We start from the raw sequence: 19,508 nt of genomic DNA on the forward strand, positions 1-19,508 counted from the left end.
TTTATAGTGCTGACTCTAATAGGAACTTGCAATATGATATTACGTTGAAAAAAAATTATATAAAATATGAAAACTGAAACTAAAGACTTGGATGATTTAAAGAAAACGTTAGACTGCACTAGAATTTTTATCTGACTTTCATCAAACGTTAAATATATTTATTTTACTTGAATGAGGGTACCAGTTCAGTTATAAAAAGCTGGACCTAATTTAATGCACAGTAAAATGATAAAATGGCATCTATTGACGTCTAAAAGACCAAAATAGATCAAGCACAATGCACAATAGATGAAAATAGGTACTACATGTCGTTTTTCAACGTCACTGTTATCTGGGGAATGGTTTCATTGAGGACACATGCTTATTCAGACTTGAATGAACACGAGCAATTATATGAAATTGGATGTGTTACTAATTAATGTGAATTAACGTAATAATTACCGTAATCGGTTTTTTGTTTCATTCAATATTCCATATGGTAATTGAGATTTCAAACAAAATTCAATGAATTAATTTACTTACATAATGCAGGTTTCTTGCTTTTGACGTTGGCCCAACAAGGAAATAGGAAGAGAATGTTCCATTTGACTACGTTGTGACTGACCACAGCCATTCATAACGATTTCTTTTCGTCAGATCGGCGAATATAAGTTCTATTAAATCATCCGCGATTGGCGACGTTGCCTGGATTTGGTATCGTCCAGCTCAGAAATGCCAGGAATCTGAAAAAGAAATAGTTACTTAATATATCTTAATGGACAAGTTTGTTTAAACATTAGCGCTTCGCGAATGTTTGCTGCATACAAATATTGCGTTAAATATAACGCGCAAATATACCTCAAAGACGCAGAGCGTTTTCGCAACCCATCACGCCCAAGTTGCCAAGTAAGTAATACACAAAATCAAACGACATAAAAAGAAATTATCAATTTGTACGGATACTTCAATTAAAATGCCACGATTCAACACTCGAGTCAGTATTCTTGATACTTGATTTGCATACGTAAATCGTTTTTAAAATAAATGTAGAAGTCGCGAATCCATCGAACTCCGTCGAACAAACGGTTACACGAAGCGACATGAAATTGGCTGTATCCAGAAGGACAACCGTTAGCGCTCAGTGAGGTCTTGCATTATGATTCGTTTATTCTTTTAGACCCAACAGCATACGGCCAATCAGATAATTGAGCTCGCTGAGCGGTTGTGCTACTGGATGTATCCATTGGCGCTAATGATCGCGCGTCTGCTTCGAGGCGCGACAGTCTCGAGAATTGCGGCCCGTGAAACTAATTAAATTGAAATAATAATTAAAAGAGATCAGTTTATAACACAATGCAAAATCATTCTTTTTATGTTATTTTCATGACATAATAAAAACATAAAGGATTGTGAGGCATTTATAAAATTAGGAATAAACTGAAAAATGGACTGGCTGGAATTATACAAGGATTTCAGCAATTAGTAACATTTGAAAATGTTTTAATTCGGATGATTAAGTTATATTTAGAATAACCTATGACTTTCGAGGAATATACGAAGCCGAAATTTTATAACGGCCTAACAATCACTTTTTGTATTTTAACAAATCGACGTAATGCTTATGTGCGTCTTTGCTAATTAATAACTCTGAAGGACTCTTGGCCTACTCAAAATGAAGATTTAAAGAATCTTCAAAATATAGAAATGCGCAATAACAATCTATCTCCTTATTCAAACGCACTTAAAGTAAAATTGATAAATTACAATATACAGATACTCTAATAAGCTACACTTTGCACAGAAACATACATTATAAAATTATGTACTTATATAATTACGTTTAATTTATAAATGAATTTACATCTAATTATCCTTCTTCATTCGATTCGATGTCATACGGTAAATGATGGAATCACGTCCTGGATCCATATCAGCGATGGCCACTAAAAATATTAAGGTTCATAGTTATTATTTAGTTTTTTTTTTTTTTTGTGTAGTCTTAAAATGCAAAAATGTAAATTTTGTGCGAGTTAATTCCAATACAGTTCTATTAAAAAAAAAAAAAAAATACGTACGACAAATGGCCAAGAGTGAAAAGACGAAAACGACGCCGAACCACAGCATTATGTTGAAGATGACAGGATAATTCTCAGTGTAAGTTTTTGCGCGGCCGGAGAACTCAGGCTGAAACAGAATAACTGCTATAATAAATATTAACGTAATTTTCGAAATCTACAAAATCTCAATCCTGCAAACGTTTCCTCTCTGTGGTACTTGCTAAAATTACTAGTATAACATTCTACACTTCTTAATAACATTTCGCGAACAAGTAGAAAAAGAAAAAAATTTCAGCGTATTCAGAAATGCGTAAAAAAAATATCAAGGCCTTTGCAAACATATAAAACGAACTTGAGAGTTCATACTTCATCAATGGATGTGCTTTTAATACTTGCTAAATAATTATGTATAATAATTAGCTGATTAAATTTTCCCTAATAACACCTTCCATTGAGTTTCATCACTTGTAGATTTATCATTATTAAAATATATGCATGCATCGAATATGACAAGCTTCCATGCAATATTGTATTTCTATACTTGAAAAGCACAAGACAGTAAGCTAAAAGCCACCGATGTTAATAATCAAAAGAAACAATTCTCCCGCTTCTCGAGTACAAAATTTGCTATCTAAAGTTTGCTGTTGAATTAAAAACGTCGCTATGATTAAGCATCATTCAGATAAGCATTAATTGACATCTATAGCAAATTACGATCTTAATGCAAAAAAAAAAAAAAAAAAAAAAAAAACAGTTATGAAAACATTTAAGCTAAATAATTAAATTAGTTAAGTGTTGAAAAATATTTTGTTAATACTGTTCGATTCTACTAGAGCACTTGTTAAACACTAAATTAATTAGTCATCTTAGAACTCAGGTGCTCTAATATTTTGGCAGTCTGGCAAAACAAAAACCATTGAAAGATCTAGAAAAAGAATTTGATAAATCACATTTTGCTGCATATAACATTTTCTTCTCCTTTTAATAATATTATATTATCAATTTTAAAAAATTAGTAAAACATTAATTTTTTATTTAATATAAATTCACATGTCTCGGAATAAAAAAAGTTGAGAAAAAAATCGGACTTATCCAGTTCTCTTCTAGACCCATCGGTTGCGATGCATGTTAATATGTTTGCGATACCTGTCCTATTGTCTGTGTGTTAGTATTTGTCTTATGCTCCTTAACTTCGTCGGACATTTCCGACGTTCCGCTATTTTCCTGAACGCCCGGACGTTCAGTAGAACTGACGACAGTGATGGACTCGCTAGTACTACTCATTCTATTTATCTCCCCATCCTCCATTTTATTTTTTTGCTCGTCTTGATCCTCGTCTTGCTATAATCAGTGTTGTTCACTAATCTGAGTAAGATGATTAAAGCAAACTCAGTCTTCAAGACTCCAAAGAACTTGAAGGACTTAAGTTCGTCAAGTATATCGATTTGTCGACATCGAGTTTTAGATGTTCAAGAATTTTCAATCTGTTTCAAGGATTTGATTGTGAGAAACGTTCAAATTTGCTCGTACTTAAAATTTTAAGCCCAAGGATATTGACCGTTTCAGAGATAATATTACTATTAACGACTACATAAATGCATTAATGTCAAGTTTCGAAAGCTTATCGGTGAAAAACATCAAAATGTTAATTACTACTGAATATTCGTTATTATCAAGCTTCGACGATTTGTTAAATATCGTTTGAAAACGTAATTTCGAAAAGAAAAGAAGAGGAAACGAATGAATACTAGCCGGACAAAGTTTGTAAGTTCGTTGATTAGAGTAATTAAAGAGTAATTCGTCGTGTTCGCGATATCCATGCAAAAAGCTACCTCTAATTCGGAAAAGAAACACTTTCAATCAAATAATAGTTCATGCAATGCGATTCGACACGGTACCTTGACGAAAAATTTATCTTTAAGATCTGAATTATATGGCGCTTCCTTGGCAGCGGATTTAACATTTTTAGTCTTACGAGCCTACAAAATATCCCGTTATAATTAAAGATAATATAGATAGAAGATAGATTATTTCAAGTGAATTAACACGTCGTGACTCTAAACCCAACAGTTATGACTAAAGTAAAAATTAAGTTTAAATCTATATTTTTTGATTTTTCTATTAAAATTAAATATTAAAAACAAATTTCAATTAATTCACGTTTCAGATAAAAAGTGCGATACTTACTTAGAAAATCAGTTGCAAAATTAGCTATATCTATAAATTACATATTATCGGAATCGCGAAACAATAAAAATAAGACAATAATAATAGTTTAACAATATTTTTTTTTCTCAAGTAACTGTATAAAGAATATAACCGGTAAATTTTAATAATCACATATTTTCATGTTTCACACAATATATCTATAAGTATGCTCCGCATACTTAATCATTTAATTTATAATTATATTGTAATATATAAAAATTTGTTATATTATTCTGTATACCATTATAATAATTCACCGTTTTTTAATTTAATTTTCAAATATTTTTCTTTTAAAATATTTTCAAAAAATTTCAAATTATTTTGTACTTGAAACACAGACTGCAAATAGCTTATATAAAACGTAAGATAATATTGAAAAACTTACCGGGGTGTCTCTACGGTGTCTCTCAAGAATAGAACGAGCACTTCTCATTATTCTGGCATCATTCGTAAAGGCCGTAATAATAACCTAGAACACGTGTATATAAAAACATGTTTTATCACGAAATTATTATATTCCTTGTACAATAATTAATGTGTAAATAAATTTAAAAATAATTAGAGATTTAATTTGGACGTGTACTTTAAATGAAATAAAAGTGCGAGTGTTTTTCGATCATACCCTGCCGTCGTAAGTATTCATAAAGGCTTTGGACACGTGTTCCATGGCATCATTTAACAACGAATATGCCTCCTGAGCGGGTGCGGAAGTGTTTCCATGGTAATCCAGAACTAGTCTGAGTGATGACACCACCAACCAATAAACATTTGTGTAAGAGTCATGTTTCTTTGCAGAAAAAGCATTGTCGGCGATGGCATGAAGAAGTTGCATCTCTTCTACAAATTTACGATCTTCTTCAACGTCAGGGCTCAGAGACTTCAGTTTCTCCATGTTAACAGGCTTAAGTTCCCCGAGAGCCGATTGGCCAAGCTGTATTAAAAATATATATTTTATTTATCATATTTTAACAATAAGATTAAATTACAAAGACAAGCTGCAATAAAATGTAATATACTGCCGAAAAAAAATCACTATACAGTTTTTTAAGTAGTGGTTAATTTTTTTTTATTAAAAACTATTTACTATTTATCAATATAGTCATACAATATGTACTTACAGCATCAACCCCATCGCTCAAATTAATTCTGACTAATGTATTATCATTGCTGCGTTCCTCAACTCGGCTTCTAATCGCTTGCCAAGTTGTTTCCTCTGCCTCATCAGCGATCAAAGGGAATGTAGCTTTAGTATTATCTTTTATGAAAGGTAGTTGATCTATTCCATCAATTGCTATAGCAACTAGAGCCCTGGGCATCGAAAATGGATCCCATACGGCAATGCTTCGCTCAGAGTCTTTCTATAAGATTACAAATATATTTAAAAAATGTTAAAAAAATTAAACTCAGTTTCTTTCATTTATTTGATGTAGTAAAAATGTTGCTAAAATGTTTTAAATATGTTTAAAATTATATAGCACCCAAAAATTATTAATAATTTGTATATAAAGATTTCAATTAACAAACCTCCTTTGCTGTATAACCAAGAGCTGCTGACAAGATCTCCTTGAGGTTGCTTTGTTCAATTTCTCCATTTACAGTGAATTCTATGCTATCAGGTCCATGAAGAACGATAAACTCACCGCTAGCATGAACTAAAAAAGCAAATAAAATAATCAAAATACAAGAATCCAAGTATATTAAGCAAAAACCTATATTTTTGGTAAAGAAATTAATATATATCATATTTTAGTGTATTTGAAAGAACCAGACAAAATCTATCTTATTCAACAATGAATTTAAGCTTAAACATTATACTTTTCGCAGATTTTCCTGAAGTTGCTTTAGATAACAGGCTGGTCTTTGCAACCTAACCGAAAATTCGATCGAGATCTCAAAGGTTTCTGATCGCTTTAGAAAGGATTTTTCGAGAATGAATGGAGAATTACCTGCGACGAGGACGGCGAAGAGCGATAACTGTCGAAGCATTGTTCCGTGAGAAGACGATTAAATTTGAAAGACACTCCTTACAAACGACGATCAATTTCAGACGCGATCATGTGATCACGTCGGGTAGAACTTGCGAGTCTTGTGACATCAAGAGCCTGGCTGCCCTGGCCCTGGCTGGCTGTGAAAATGAAAGAACAACGTAGTGCCATCTAACGCACATTCAATTCACACGAACACGGCCATTTTGAGATCTTTCGATAACTATAAAACGACCGGTTAAAAATTCGGCAGACCAAATAAAACTGGGAAGAAAACGACTTCAATCAATTACGACATGAAAAAAAAGCGAAAGAAAATTGAAACATACACGAAGCTCTTAGGATTCTTACGAAATTTAGACAATAATAAAACACCAGTTACCTGGATTTCGTGTGGTCGAGTCTCACACGAGGTGTGCAGTAATGTGCCGGCTTCCAAGAACAGCCGAGTACAGTCAGAAACTATCGAGAATTGGATGAGATCGAGCGGTCAAGTTCACCAGCCGTCGTCGTCGTCGTCGTCGCCGCAACCGCAGTAAACGCCATATCTACTTTTGAATGTCTACAACGCGGTGAATGTGTGCACGAAGTTTCGCAAAGCTTCTCTCTGCCTCCGCGTGCGGTGGCGCCACTATAGCTGCATAGCGAATCGCGATGGGTGTAGCAAGGTCGTTTTTATCACGTTACTTACGCTCGCGCACCTCGTGACTAACCGATCGATCGCCACTGTCCAGCTTGTCCCCGCCGACGTTATCACGGCCACGATTTCTGAATTGGCGATAAGACCGAGGAAGTGTCACTTGAAGTCGCAGCCAATGCCACTGGAATAAGAATAGCTCGTTCGTCCCTGCGGCACGTTACTTTAAAACTACAAAGATGGGCTCGCTCTTCCGCAGCGAGGAGATGACGTTATGTCAGCTCTTCCTCCAGAGTGAAGCGGCGTATGCTTGTGTTTCTGAACTCGGCGAGCTCGGTTTGGTGCAGTTCCGCGACGTGAGTAATTGCGTTCCCTGATCTTGTTTTATCGCTTTGCGAGTACTTTGATAAGTTTCCTAATAAATTTTCCGTTTTTTTTTTTTTGTTAATTGCAGATCCTTATCTCCATTTCAGTGCTACTTGTCTCTCTTATTGCTTTGACGGCATTGTCACTAACGTATGTATTTCGTTTCAGTTAAATCCCGATGTTAATGCTTTCCAACGGAAATTCGTCAACGAGGTGCGTCGTTGCGACGAGATGGAACGCAAACTACGCTACCTCGAGAAGGAGATCAAGAAGGACGGTATTCCAATGTTGGATACAGGCGAGAATCCGGAAGCTCCGCAGCCTAGGGAGATGATCGATTTAGAGGCTACCTTCGAAAAGCTGGAGAATGAGCTACGAGAAGTGAATCAGAATGCCGAGGCGCTTAAACGCAACTTCCTGGAGCTGACGGAGCTTAAGCACATCCTGCGAAAGACCCAGGTCTTCTTCGACGAGGTAAGTCACTGTTGGCGCTGATCGAACGAATTATTTCTCGGTTTGACAATTTTAATACGTGCATAAAAGTATCAGGTAAATTTATTTTTGGGGGTATCACGAAACTGTTGATGGCAGCAGTCTTCCAGATTTATTTATCAGAAAGGAGGAATCAGGGAGGAATGTACACAAAATTTGTCTATAGAATTATAAAAAGTGGATGTGTAAAGCGTGTCTGTCAATCGTTTTTGTACAAATCTGAATGTGAATCCTGTTTCGGGAGAATTTTTGCAAATGGGCTGTAAATATTAGCAAATGGCATTGTCAATTGTTATTAAATGTCGAGTTGATGGACATATAAGAATTTTTTCTCAGCGATCAAGTACTCTGGTTCAAAGTGCAGTCATATGATTTACAAAATAACCAAACAAAAATTCATTCTGCTCTGTTTGCTACAATTAAATTCTTTGCGCAAAAAAGGCAAATTGTTGTGTAAGGTTTATTGTCGCAACTTGCAGCCTTGTATTTGTTTGGCTTACATTTCCGTGAATTGATTAAACGCGGCGCGTGTATTTTCTTACGAATATAGAAAATTAGATTAAATTGAATATACGCTTCAGTGTGAAATGCATTATCACCTCGATGGGATCTCTTCGTAGATCTGCTTAATGCTTTTAGCATAGCGTGCATTCGATAAAAAAAAAAAAAAAAAAAAACATCATATCTTTGTAAAAATTCAAGTTAAGACTCTCGCACGAGGAGATTCCGTTGAAGTGAGCCTTGAAGAACGAAATTTGCATTGTCGATTGAAGGATAGCTGCACTAGAAAGCGAAAGAGCAAATGAATCCGCGGGCTAAGCAAAATTCTCTTTAATGCATGAAAAAGCTGGAGGACTGTGCAAATTAGATATACCAACAGAGGCCTGTTCTTGCGCTTGCGAAATTTGATATGCAAATGCAGCGAAGGTTGCTTAGACAGCAGCGAAGTGAAAATCAAGCGAAGGGGAGTGGTAGAAACTGCTTGCCCCTGCGAATTGTCAGACAATCGGAATGTCCACGTTTTGTTACCATTACTAATTAAATATTGTTGAGTGATTTTAGGATTATTAATGTGTTAGTGTTGCCGACTAACCAAAAGCCACTACTGCAAAGGACACAAGTCACTCGCTCCGCCCTGTCTCCCTTTACGTCTTTTGAGAATTACGTCCGGTATCGTCGCGATTTTCGTATCTATACAAATTTGTAATATACATTTAACATTGTATTTAATGTTTGATCGTAGATTAGAGGCCACTCGTTGTTGAACTACTTATGTCGTGTGTAGCAGAGTTCTTTGAAAGACTGCATATCGTTCTCTTTGTGTCGACACATCTGCACACGAATTTACAACTCTTTCGAATTAGTGTGTTAATGTATTTTATGAAGATGCAGCCGTTGATTGTAGTTGTTTAACACGTAATATCTTGAAAGCCCCCAATTCAGTTTTGTACTTGATATCCTTCAGTATTTTCTCATTCGAAAGTTTATTGTGTCTTTTCGTTTAGTTAATTAATGATTTATTTTTTACTTCAGTACGTTTATATACGCATTTTTTTTTTTTTTACTTCAGTACGTTTATATACGCATTTTTTTTTTTTTTTTTTTTTTTTTACTTCTGTCCTTTCTATTTTGTTCCATTTGATTGATCTTAATTTTATGTAATTCGTAAAATGCATGTTTGGAAACAAACATGTTTGCACGTGTTTTACTCAACAAGATATTTACACGTAAATAATTAATTAATTATTTTAAGTAATTTCTTGATACACGTAACACTTTAATAGTAGTGATTTAAATGTTTTAAGTCAATTTCCCTCAAGGAGCAAATAGTTTTCTTAGTGGCAAATTAAAGCAATAAAATTATACTATACAAATATCAGTGAATGATAAATACAAGAACATAAAAAAAAACACTACACAGGATTGTTGAGATAGTTACTCAAGTCAACGTAAAATTTTTGTAGGAATTGTTAAAATTAGAAGACTTCCATAAATGAACTAAATGTAGATGCAATGCATGAAGCCTTGTACAGTTAATAGTAATAAATTAATGGCAATCTGCATGATTTGTACTAATGTCCGCAACATTGAATAAATGTGTTTGATATGCATTATTTATTGCATTTTGTATGCGTTAATTTTTTAAAGGCCGCCTAGCAATCTGCGCTTTACATGGAACATATTTATTCGATAAAAATTCAGTATTTTATGAAGTTTTACTTCAAATAAAAGTTTATTAATAATTTTTTTTAATAGCATTATTAATTTTTTTGTTCAAATTTTTTTTTTTTTTTTTTTTTTTTTTTCTATAAAAATATACTCGATGTATTTTTTAATGAAAAATATTAAACAATTATCTTGAATTATTATTGCAATTATCTCCGTAAATAAATATATTTTGTATTTAGATTTTATATGTTTTAATAGAAATTTATGGTGTTTTATGAGAAATAGTCAATCGGCCTTTATTAAATTAACGGCATTTTTTGCATGTAGCATGTGTAGCAAAACTGTAATTCTATATGTGATGTACCTGTGTTTTTACTTTAATTTATTTACTGTAATTATTATAATTACTATAGCTGCAATTAATAGACAATATTTTAATTGACAAATGTATAATTAGACAGAATTAGGGCTGCATGACTTTTAAATTATTCGTGATGCTTTCCTATTAATTTTTTAATTTAGAGAAATTTTGTTTTTCTAAGATTTTAAGATCTTTTAATAAAAAATTGTAAACCTGTACTTCTTTATTTCATTCTCATGGCTAAGCATCACGAAATTAGACTTATCGTTAGATCTAGCATTGAGCAAAACTACGCGAGTTCGTGAAGAGTTTTCCTTCTTCCTCCTCCTCCTCTTCTTCTTCTTCTTCTTCTTCTTCTTCTTCTTCTTCTTCTTCGACATCGGTAAGTTGAAGAAAATTTTGAAACAGAGAGAAGGAAAGAGGGTCTGGTATGAGCGAGTGGAACGGGAGATAGGGCGAAAGAGGGGTGACCTGTGTCTGTTGCCAGGCTGAGCATGGAGGTGTCGTGTCGCAGATGGCAGACCCCAGCCGTGAAGAAGAGCAAGTCACTCTGTTGGGTGAGGAGGGCCTCCGCGCCGGCGGCCAGGCTCTCAAGCTCGGGTAATTAATGAGTGGCATACAGTCCATTTAATGCAGAGCGTGGCGATTCTCGAAAACCTCCCTCGAAAAATAAACAGATGTAAAATTGAGGACCTTAAGTCTATCATTGAAACTTAAATATTGTCGACGTTTGCTTAAAGTGAAACCTGGTCTCATCGTGACTTGCTCCTTTGAAACTATTTCACCTTGTGACAATCTTTTTAATGTAGATAGTACTTCAGGACTTTGTAACTGAACTTAGAGTATTCTACGTCTTGCCATTTATAAAAACTATTGAATTGGTAGAGTATAACTTCTTCTCCAGTATATTTTTGATATTTGACTTTTATTGAAATTAAACTTGAAAATTTTTTTATTCTTTTCTAAAGTTTCCTAATATTCATTATACAACTAACATTTTTTAAATCAAATTGTGATGTTATAAAGGATTAATTTTCTTTCTATATATGTTTGCCTTGTATGCTTTTAAATATATAGATTTCGAATCCTATGCTCTTGAGATCTTATTAGACAGTCTAGGATGGGTGATTCTGGATCACCGCGCTCTGCATTTCAAAATTCACCGAGAATTGTCATCGGTATAACGTCGCATGTCTACATCAGTTTGTGTTACAAAAGACGAGCCCGATGCACTGTTGCACTTCGCAATAGTGTTCGATCGTTAAAGTTAATTCTCGAATTAGTGACGAGGCATACAATTTTTTTTTTTGATTATTTTTTTTTTATAACAAATAACATTTTTATAGTTTCTGTTTGATTTCGACGCTTAATATCTTTGTATTTTGTATAGAACCATTATTTTAACTTCTTGCTGTATTTTAACAGCTTTTAAAATCACTTGTCAGTAGCATTTGTCATTAAAAAAAAAAAATAATAATAATAATAAATGCTAAATTTAAACTGCTTGGATCAGTAATTCGAGGATTGGAAGTATGTCAGGAAATGTGCAGCCAAATAAACGAGATAACCCGGTGAAATATTCTTATATGTACTCTCGAATGCTGCAATTATTCTAACTGATAAATACCATCGTATTAGAGACTTGGTTTTCGGTGTAAAACTGAAATTCTACCCAGCACAAAGCTTTCCTACGTGTTTACCTCTTGGAAGAAGAAAGTTTGATGAGGATTCATTAAAGAACTAGACCGCAATTTTTTCAAATTTTTTTTTTTTTTTTTTTTAATTTTTTTGTAATTTCCTCATATGATCAATATGTCGAAGGTTTGATATCCTATACCTTAGATAGTAGATGCATCCTACGTCAGTGTTCTGTGATTACAGCACCTGTACACTGCGGCAGACACCATAGGAGCACAATATAGGAATCCGCTCAGGCAAGCTGTTATCAACCGTTATTTGAAAATCTTGTTTGCACTTTTGCCTCGATGTTGTTGCCTTTATCTATTCAAGAACCCGGTCGCTCAACAAACGGAGTTGTACCCTTTATTGCTCAAGTACCTCTCGTTATTTTATTTTTTTTTTTTTTTTTTTTTTTTTTTTTTTTTTATTTTATATACATCATATTTCTTTACTAATCGTGATTCTAAGAATCTTTCTCAATTTTTATATTAGCAGCTTGAATTAAAATTTTTATATCCTGGAAATTTATTTTATATTTAATTCTGTCATTCAATTTTCACCTGAGATGCTTTTTCTTAACATTACTTACAGATTTATTTGATTTTTTGATTGTCTTTATTATTTTATATCGTCAATCTTAAGCTAACGCGATCAACTTTTATGTAATAAGAATTTAAGATCCTGATATCCTGTTTTTCGTCTTCGAGGGTGCTTCAGCAATCAAAATCGCGCTGAAAAGACAAGCGCGATGATTCGCTTTTATAACCGATTGTGCAAATTTTCATCTACTTCATGTTGCAGTACGTACGTTTTTTTTACGAGAGAGGTAAAAAAAAAAAAAAAAAAAAAAAAATTGGCGTGGAATCGCCCGACTTATAACAGTTGATACAGTTTGATACAGTCACCTTGTTTTATTTAATTATTTATTTATTTATTTTTATTTTATAACACCCGCTCAAGCAGAGAAATTCAAACTGTATCGAGTACTTGAAATCCACGATATGAAAACACGATCGAGATCTGCTCGCTTTCCAGTTCGACGCTCGCGCGGCAAAATTGTTGTAATAATTTCTCACTGTAGTGATACAGCGTTGTAAATAACATAAATGATGATGGTGTGGCCATGGGTATGTATAACAACGTTCTCCCTTTTTAACCATGAACTGTCTGTATGTATATTTTTTTTTTAATGTGCCGCTTGCTCGCATGCTCTCGCATTTGTTTTTATTTCTCATCACAATCAACATTAATTGTTAAAGATATGTCGCTGAATTTTGTTTTATTTTTAAGTATTTTTTAATATCAGTATTATCATAATTTTTATTTGAAGAAATTATTGAGTCAGAAATGTATGCAGGTTTTTAAAACTGATATTGAAGAATATGACGAAAATTAGCGAAACTTCTTTAACAATCTGACAGCTTAGAGCTTTTGTCACGCTTGCAAAAAAATTGTATTGTTTTTCTTCATATTTTGCATCACATGATGCGAACAATGCGAATGATTATGTCGACTTTTAATTGATTTAAAAAATTAAATTGGAAATTATAAGTCTGCTAGCAATATCGATTTTAATATGAGTCTAATGTGATTCGATTTATAGTCTTTGTTTGAAAAAACTCTTACAGCTATATTAAGGAACGCTAAACAAGATAATCATGGCTTTTTTTCAGATAATTCGATAAATAGGAAATGCCTTTTTAAATATTTATCTATAATTTTACTCTTTAAATTGTTCGATAATGACACAATGAATTAATTACAACTGAAGGAAATTTTTAAGCATTTTATACGTAATGTTTAAAAACGTAGACATTTATTATATTTTATAATTATAAATAAGTTGTAATAATTTAAATAATTATATCTAGAAATACATATCATACATAAGCATTTCTGGCAATTCCCATTTGACCCGCCAACTTGACGAATTTGAGATAGCTCGGCGTAATAGTCTTTCCATCATGGTTTGCACTGCTTTTGAAACTGCATTATATAATTCCTCTTTTTAAATACACTTTTAAATTTAAAATATAACATTTTAAAATGTTTTACATGAAGGATAAAATATAATTTCTTTGTATTAAACAATTACTTGATTATTATTAGGAAAATAATTGTTACATTTTGGTCAAAAAATTATTAAGAAATTTTTAATTATTATAAAAAAAATATATATATAATTATTAATTAGAAAATTTAAAAAGTTAAATGTGACTTATGTCTGCCATCATATCCCATTCATTTCACAACGTTTATGGCATTAATGTGTGTGTGAAATATTGAGATATCTATCACTTTCGTTTGGTGTGATCTCCGCTTTTATGAATGTCGCACTGCCAAGGAATATCTCAAATTCGCCTAAAGCAGCAAGGGTAACGAAAGAAACTAGTAGGAAAAGCCCGCGTAAGTGGAGAGACAGAGTGACGAGCTGGAGCATTGTAGTCATCTCTAGTGTGGCTAATGTGGTTGTGTCTTGTCTGTTGTGTCGTCAGCAAGAGCACGCGGGCTTGAACCCCACCGAGTCCATGACACGCGCGTTGATTAGCGATGATAATATCGCCCGCCAGTCCGCCCTTGGCCCTGTCCAGCTGGGGTACGTACTCCCATTACTAAGTTACTCCTTTCATTCCCGATCGTGCTAAGTCCCAGGAATCCAAATAGTTGAAATTAAATTACCTAAATTACATTAAAAGCAATTTGGTATATCTAAAACAATTTTAGAAAATTATTTTTTTTTTATGAGGATATTTCTTCTGAATTAATTTCTTCTGAATTAATTCTGAATTATTTGGATAATTTTTTAATTAATTTTCTTTTTGGATATAACATGGATATAACTGTACCATGTATAAAAAAAAAAAAAAAAACTTGACGTTTTTATTTTTGAAAAACTTCTCGATTGTCGTATTTTTAATTTCCATACTTGAGGTAAATCGTAAAATCGTTCTTTGTACATTAAAATTTTTATAACATATTTTATTCCTGGATGTTTGGATTCTTGGAACTTTTTAATGCTTTGAATACTTTGTATCTTACTACCTTGATAGCTCGGCTCCTTAGAAGCCTAGAAACCTTTGGAACTCTATTTTCAGTATTTTGCATCTTCAGAAATTTGAAATTTATGACAATATTGGGATTTTAGTGAACATAATCGTGAGCTTTTTATTGCACTAATATTCTACACAACAAAAAATTATAATCAAAAGTCAAAAAGTCCCTGTATTTGAATTTTTAAGGATATAAAGATTTTAAGATTAAAAAAAGGAAGCATTAAAAAGATATTTAAAAAAGTTAAAGAAGGGGCTTGATACAAACTTGACCTTAATCTATATAAGAAATTTATCAAGTTGTTGCATATGTAATTTTAATTTTCTCAATTTAATTTAATTTAATAAATAAATTTAATGAATAAAATTTGTGGCTACTAGAAAACTTATGTATTTTACAATAATAATTTTAATTGATTTATTGCTAAAATAAAAAGTCGAAGCGTTATAGTTTCTCTCAATATGCAATCATATGCGATGGCCTGATAAAAATGTATTGACAAGCAAACTATCCCTTAGCATTTGGCATTTAATTATGATTCGACGTATGAGCATATACCCGATTTGTTCCTGTGTCACACGTATGCTGTTTGTTTGGAGTTTGTCGTTCAAAGTATCTCAAGGATCCCTAGGATAGTTGACCGAAGGTTACTTTAAGGTATGTAGAAAGAAAAAAAAAAAAAAAAAAAGGAGAGAGAAAAGGACCATGGCTACAGAAATCATCATTTCCCAATTGGCTAGCAATACCACGGAAAATCCGCATCAAGTCGTTGACCGATACAGATTGAAGGCTTCGCTGTACCGTCTTCGTGTAACGATCATCATCACGACGCTTCGTTTTCAACTACCGCAAGAACAATTGACCCCCCTTTCCCTCATTAAATCGTAACGTGGCGAGTTTCATGCAGTTTTGTATTTTTAACGCACATGCCTACCGATAGACACCTTAAATATTTCATTTTTTAATCTGTTATTATTGTTTATTAATATAACTGTTTCTTATCTTGCTGCGCGAGTAGTTTCGTTGCGGGAGTCATCCTGAGGGAACGCATCCCCGCGTTCGAGCGCATGCTGTGGCGTGCATGCCGTGGAAATGTCTTTTTGCGTCAGGCGGAGATTGAAACTCCTCTGGAGGATCCTTCGACGGTAAGTAATAACTGTTTTAATTTATGTTTTAATTGAAGACTTTAGTACTAATTAAAAAATTATGTAATTAGGGGGACCAGGTCTACAAATCGGTCTTCATCATTTTCTTCCAAGGTGATCAGCTGAAGACTCGTGTGAAGAAGATCTGCGAAGGCTTCAGGGCAACTTTGTATCCCTGTCCAGAGGCGCCAGCTGATCGCAGAGAAATGGCCATGGGCGTTATGACTCGCATCGAAGATTTGAACACTGTGAGAATATTATGTGTATTTTTTATCCAAAACTATATATTTTTTTTAATGATTAATTAAAAAATTGTTGAGCAGACGTTAACGATACGATCTTGCTTTCTAGGTCTTAGGACAGACACAGGACCATCGTCATCGCGTTCTTGTGGCTGCCGCGAAGAATATTAAAAACTGGTTTATTAAGGTCCGCAAGATCAAGGCTATTTATCATACTTTGAATCTTTTCAACTTAGACGTTACTCAAAAATGTTTAATTGCCGAATGCTGGGTGCCTGTTCTGGATATTGAAACTATTCAATTGGCATTAAGACGTGGAACGGTAATTAATAAACTATTTTATAACGTTTCTCTGTCATTACAATAATAATTGTATCGTGAATGAAACAATTTTTTATTTATTTATTTTTTTTTTTTTTTTTTTTTTTTTTAGGAACGCAGTGGTAGTTCTGTTCCTCCTATTCTGAATCGTATGGAAACCTTTGAGGATCCGCCGACATATAATCGAACGAATAAGTTCACAAAAGGATTCCAAGTGTTAATTGACGCCTATGGAGTTGCATCCTATCGAGAGATGAATCCCGCACCCTACACCATTATTACATTCCCGTTTCTATTCGCGATAATGTTTGGTGATACTGGTCACGGTCTCATCATGTTTCTGTTTGGTGGCTGGATGGTACTGAAGGAAAAACCATTGGCGGCTAAAAAGAGCGACAATGAAATCTGGAATATTTTCTTTGGTGGCCGTTATATAATTTTTCTTATGGGCTTATTTTCCATGTATACGGGTTTAATTTATAACGACATATTCTCTAAATCGCTCAATATTTTCGGCTCCAACTGGGTAGTAAACTATAATCGTAGTACTATTCAGCATAACAAAGAGCTGCAGCTGGATCCCAACTCGACGGACTATGTTGATTATCCATATCCGTTTGGCATGGATCCGGTGTGGCAGTTATCGGAAAATAAGATCATTTATCAAAATTCGTATAAGATGAAGATCTCTATCATTTTTGGCGTGTTGCACATGTTATTCGGCGTGGTAGTGGGATTATGGAATCACATGTATTTTAAAAGACGTCTTAACATTACTTGTGAGTTTGTACCGCAGATAATTTTCCTCATGGCATTATTTTTATACATGGTACTTCTCATGTTTATTAAATGGATCAAATATGGCCCGAAAAACTTGCCGATTGAAGGCCCTGGCTGCGCGCCTTCGGTCCTTATCACGTTCATCAACATGGTTCTCTTCAAGCCTGCTGCGCAAGTCGGCAATTGCGACCCTTACATGTACGGCGGTCAAAGCGGCTTGCAAAAGTTTTTGGTGGTCGTGGCTCTATTGTGCGTACCATGGATGCTTTTGGCGAAACCAATTATGATGATGCGCAATCGTAAAAAGCAGCACTATCAACTCAATAATCACGGTGCCGAGAACGGCGATGTGGAGGCCAGTATGGGAGCTTTACAGCAGAGCGGAAATGTTACTCAGAGTAGTGGGGGTCATAAGGAAGAGGAAGAAGACATGACAGAGGTGTTCATTCACCAGGGTATTCACACCATCGAATACGTTCTTGGGAGTGTGTCACATACTGCTTCCTATTTACGTCTTTGGGCCTTATCTCTTGCTCATGCTCAATTATCTGAGGTGTTATGGAACATGGTAATGAGAAATGGTCTAATGAGAGAGGGTTGGGATGGCGGGATCGTCCTTTACGCTATCTTCGCTTTCTGGGCGGTGCTGACTGTAGGCATCCTCGTACTCATGGAAGGCCTTTCAGCGTTTTTGCACACGCTTCGTTTGCATTGGTAAGATATTTTCTTTACAAAAGATGTTTTATATCTGTTGATTTATTTTCATATCTTTTATTTATTTTATATAATTACAAATAAATTACTTTTTTTTTAGAGATAATTTTGTTTTAATTGATAAATTAATATTATTGCATTATTATAAATTTATTATTATATTTATCGGCAAAAATCGATTTTTAATTCATCGTTTGTGTTTTTCAGGGTGGAATTCCAGAGCAAATTCTATTCTGGTTTGGGTTATAGCTTCCAACCATTCTCTTTTGAGATTATTCTCGATGCTGCACAAGCCACAACTGAGGATTAAAACAATTAATCGTCGTTAATTAATATCTGAATCTTAATTATTATTAGTACGAGTGCGAGGACGACGTGAATATCAAAGCTGCTCGTTTGAACAAGTCAGTCATAAATAGTTAATTAATAAGCTAGATGTTCTTTACGAATAAAAAATATGTATGTAAAACATCGACTATAATAATCGATCAAAGTACAGAAATTATTCCCCCTTATCTTCGTATAGTCTTCTAATTACAAATAGAACGTTAATAAAGCTTTGAAAAGAATTTTAGCGTCCAAAATGACAAACTACTCTAATGATATTATCACTTTGTTTCTTAGCTAATTACAGCTTGATCCAATTCAAGATACAAAACCCTTTTTTTCCTAAATAAAGTACTGATTCATGTCTTTCTCGTCTATCATCGTCTAATATTAATAAGGCCAGTTTTAAAAACTTAATCTTATCCGTGCAGATTCCGTACACATTGTAGAATTTTTAGATCTGAGAACAAATGTATATCGTGTCAGCGACCGATTGATGTTAATCCATATAACTGCGTAATAAAAGAAATGTGAAATACTTAAAAAACACTTGAAAAATAATTCATCTACATTTATTTTGTCTAAAGATCTGGAATACTTTATAAGACTTTCAATCCTTCGTCATTGTGTCCCTTCTAGTGAAATATCTAACTATTTGATTTAATTAATGATGTAGTATCCTTCTACATGTTTTAAATTAAAACTTAAATTATGAAATTTATATATAATATAATAAAACTAAAAATAAATCTTATGACGAATTTTTTTTAGAGACATTCAAGATATTCTTAAACAAATTTGTAAATCCAAGTAATGTTGAATTAAATACAAATTATATAATATTAAAATAATTTATAATATAAAATTCTTATTAAAAAATTTAATTAAAATATATAAAATTCCAAATTATATAATTAAAAAAAATATTAACTTAAAAAAATCAACGTTTATGTGATTTTTATGTGACCTATAACTAATTTTCTACACTATATAT

At 33.3% G+C, this 19,508-nt stretch overlaps 3 protein-coding genes across 8 annotated transcripts in view; 1 reads left to right on the forward strand and 2 right to left on the reverse strand.

Moving 5' to 3' along the window:
• The window catches only part of LOC139113666 (uncharacterized), a 66,996-nt gene extending 65,662 nt beyond the window's left edge, over positions 1-1,334 (reverse strand). For both annotated transcript variants that reach the window (XM_070674976.1, XM_070674975.1), the window contains exons 1-2: positions 838-1,334; positions 523-722 (exon numbers count right to left, since the gene is read on the reverse strand). In XM_070674976.1, coding sequence (XP_070531077.1) covers positions 523-613 — 91 coding nt within the window. In that variant the 5' untranslated portion in view covers positions 614-722; positions 838-1,334. The remainder of the gene's footprint in view (positions 1-522; positions 723-837) is intronic.
• Positions 1,335-1,473: 139 nt separating this feature from the next.
• Atp6ap2 (ATPase H(+)-transporting accessory protein 2) lies at positions 1,474-6,813 on the reverse strand. Of its 3 annotated transcripts, XM_070674962.1 has the most exons (10): positions 6,612-6,813; positions 6,191-6,369; positions 5,769-5,896; positions 5,363-5,602; positions 4,867-5,175; positions 4,630-4,713; positions 3,935-4,015; positions 3,183-3,377; positions 2,055-2,163; positions 1,474-1,922 (listed from the first exon to the last, which is right to left on the reverse strand). In XM_070674962.1, exons 2-10 carry the CDS (start codon positions 6,228-6,230, stop codon positions 1,843-1,845), a joined length of 1,266 nt encoding a protein of 421 aa, XP_070531063.1. In that variant the 5' UTR covers positions 6,231-6,369; positions 6,612-6,813; the 3' UTR covers positions 1,474-1,842. The 3 variants fall into 3 exon arrangements, with proteins under 3 accessions (XP_070531063.1, XP_070531061.1, XP_070531062.1); XM_070674960.1 differs by lacking the exon at positions 3,935-4,015; XM_070674961.1 differs by lacking the exon at positions 3,183-3,377 and having other exon boundaries at positions 6,612-6,810.
• Positions 6,814-6,903: 90 nt separating this feature from the next.
• On the forward strand, positions 6,904-19,075 carry Vha100-1 (V-type ATPase subunit a family protein Vha100-1). 3 transcript variants are annotated; one of them, XM_070674948.1, is made up of 8 exons: positions 6,904-7,222; positions 7,401-7,706; positions 10,742-10,854; positions 16,004-16,130; positions 16,202-16,378; positions 16,482-16,694; positions 16,806-18,187; positions 18,395-19,075. In XM_070674948.1, the coding sequence occupies exons 1-8, from the start codon at positions 7,106-7,108 to the stop codon at positions 18,495-18,497; spliced, it is 2,538 nt and encodes an 845-aa protein (XP_070531049.1). In that variant the 5' UTR covers positions 6,904-7,105; the 3' UTR covers positions 18,498-19,075. The 3 variants fall into 3 exon arrangements, with proteins under 3 accessions (XP_070531049.1, XP_070531051.1, XP_070531050.1); XM_070674950.1 differs by having other exon boundaries at positions 10,769-10,854; XM_070674949.1 differs by lacking the exon at positions 10,742-10,854 and adding an exon at positions 14,430-14,530.
• The last annotated feature ends 433 nt before the right edge of the window (positions 19,076-19,508 follow it).

The sequence above is a fragment of the Cardiocondyla obscurior genome, linkage group LG03 (genome assembly GCF_019399895.1).
Source record: "Cardiocondyla obscurior isolate alpha-2009 linkage group LG03, Cobs3.1, whole genome shotgun sequence".
Lineage (NCBI taxonomy): Eukaryota > Metazoa > Arthropoda > Insecta > Hymenoptera > Formicidae > Cardiocondyla > Cardiocondyla obscurior.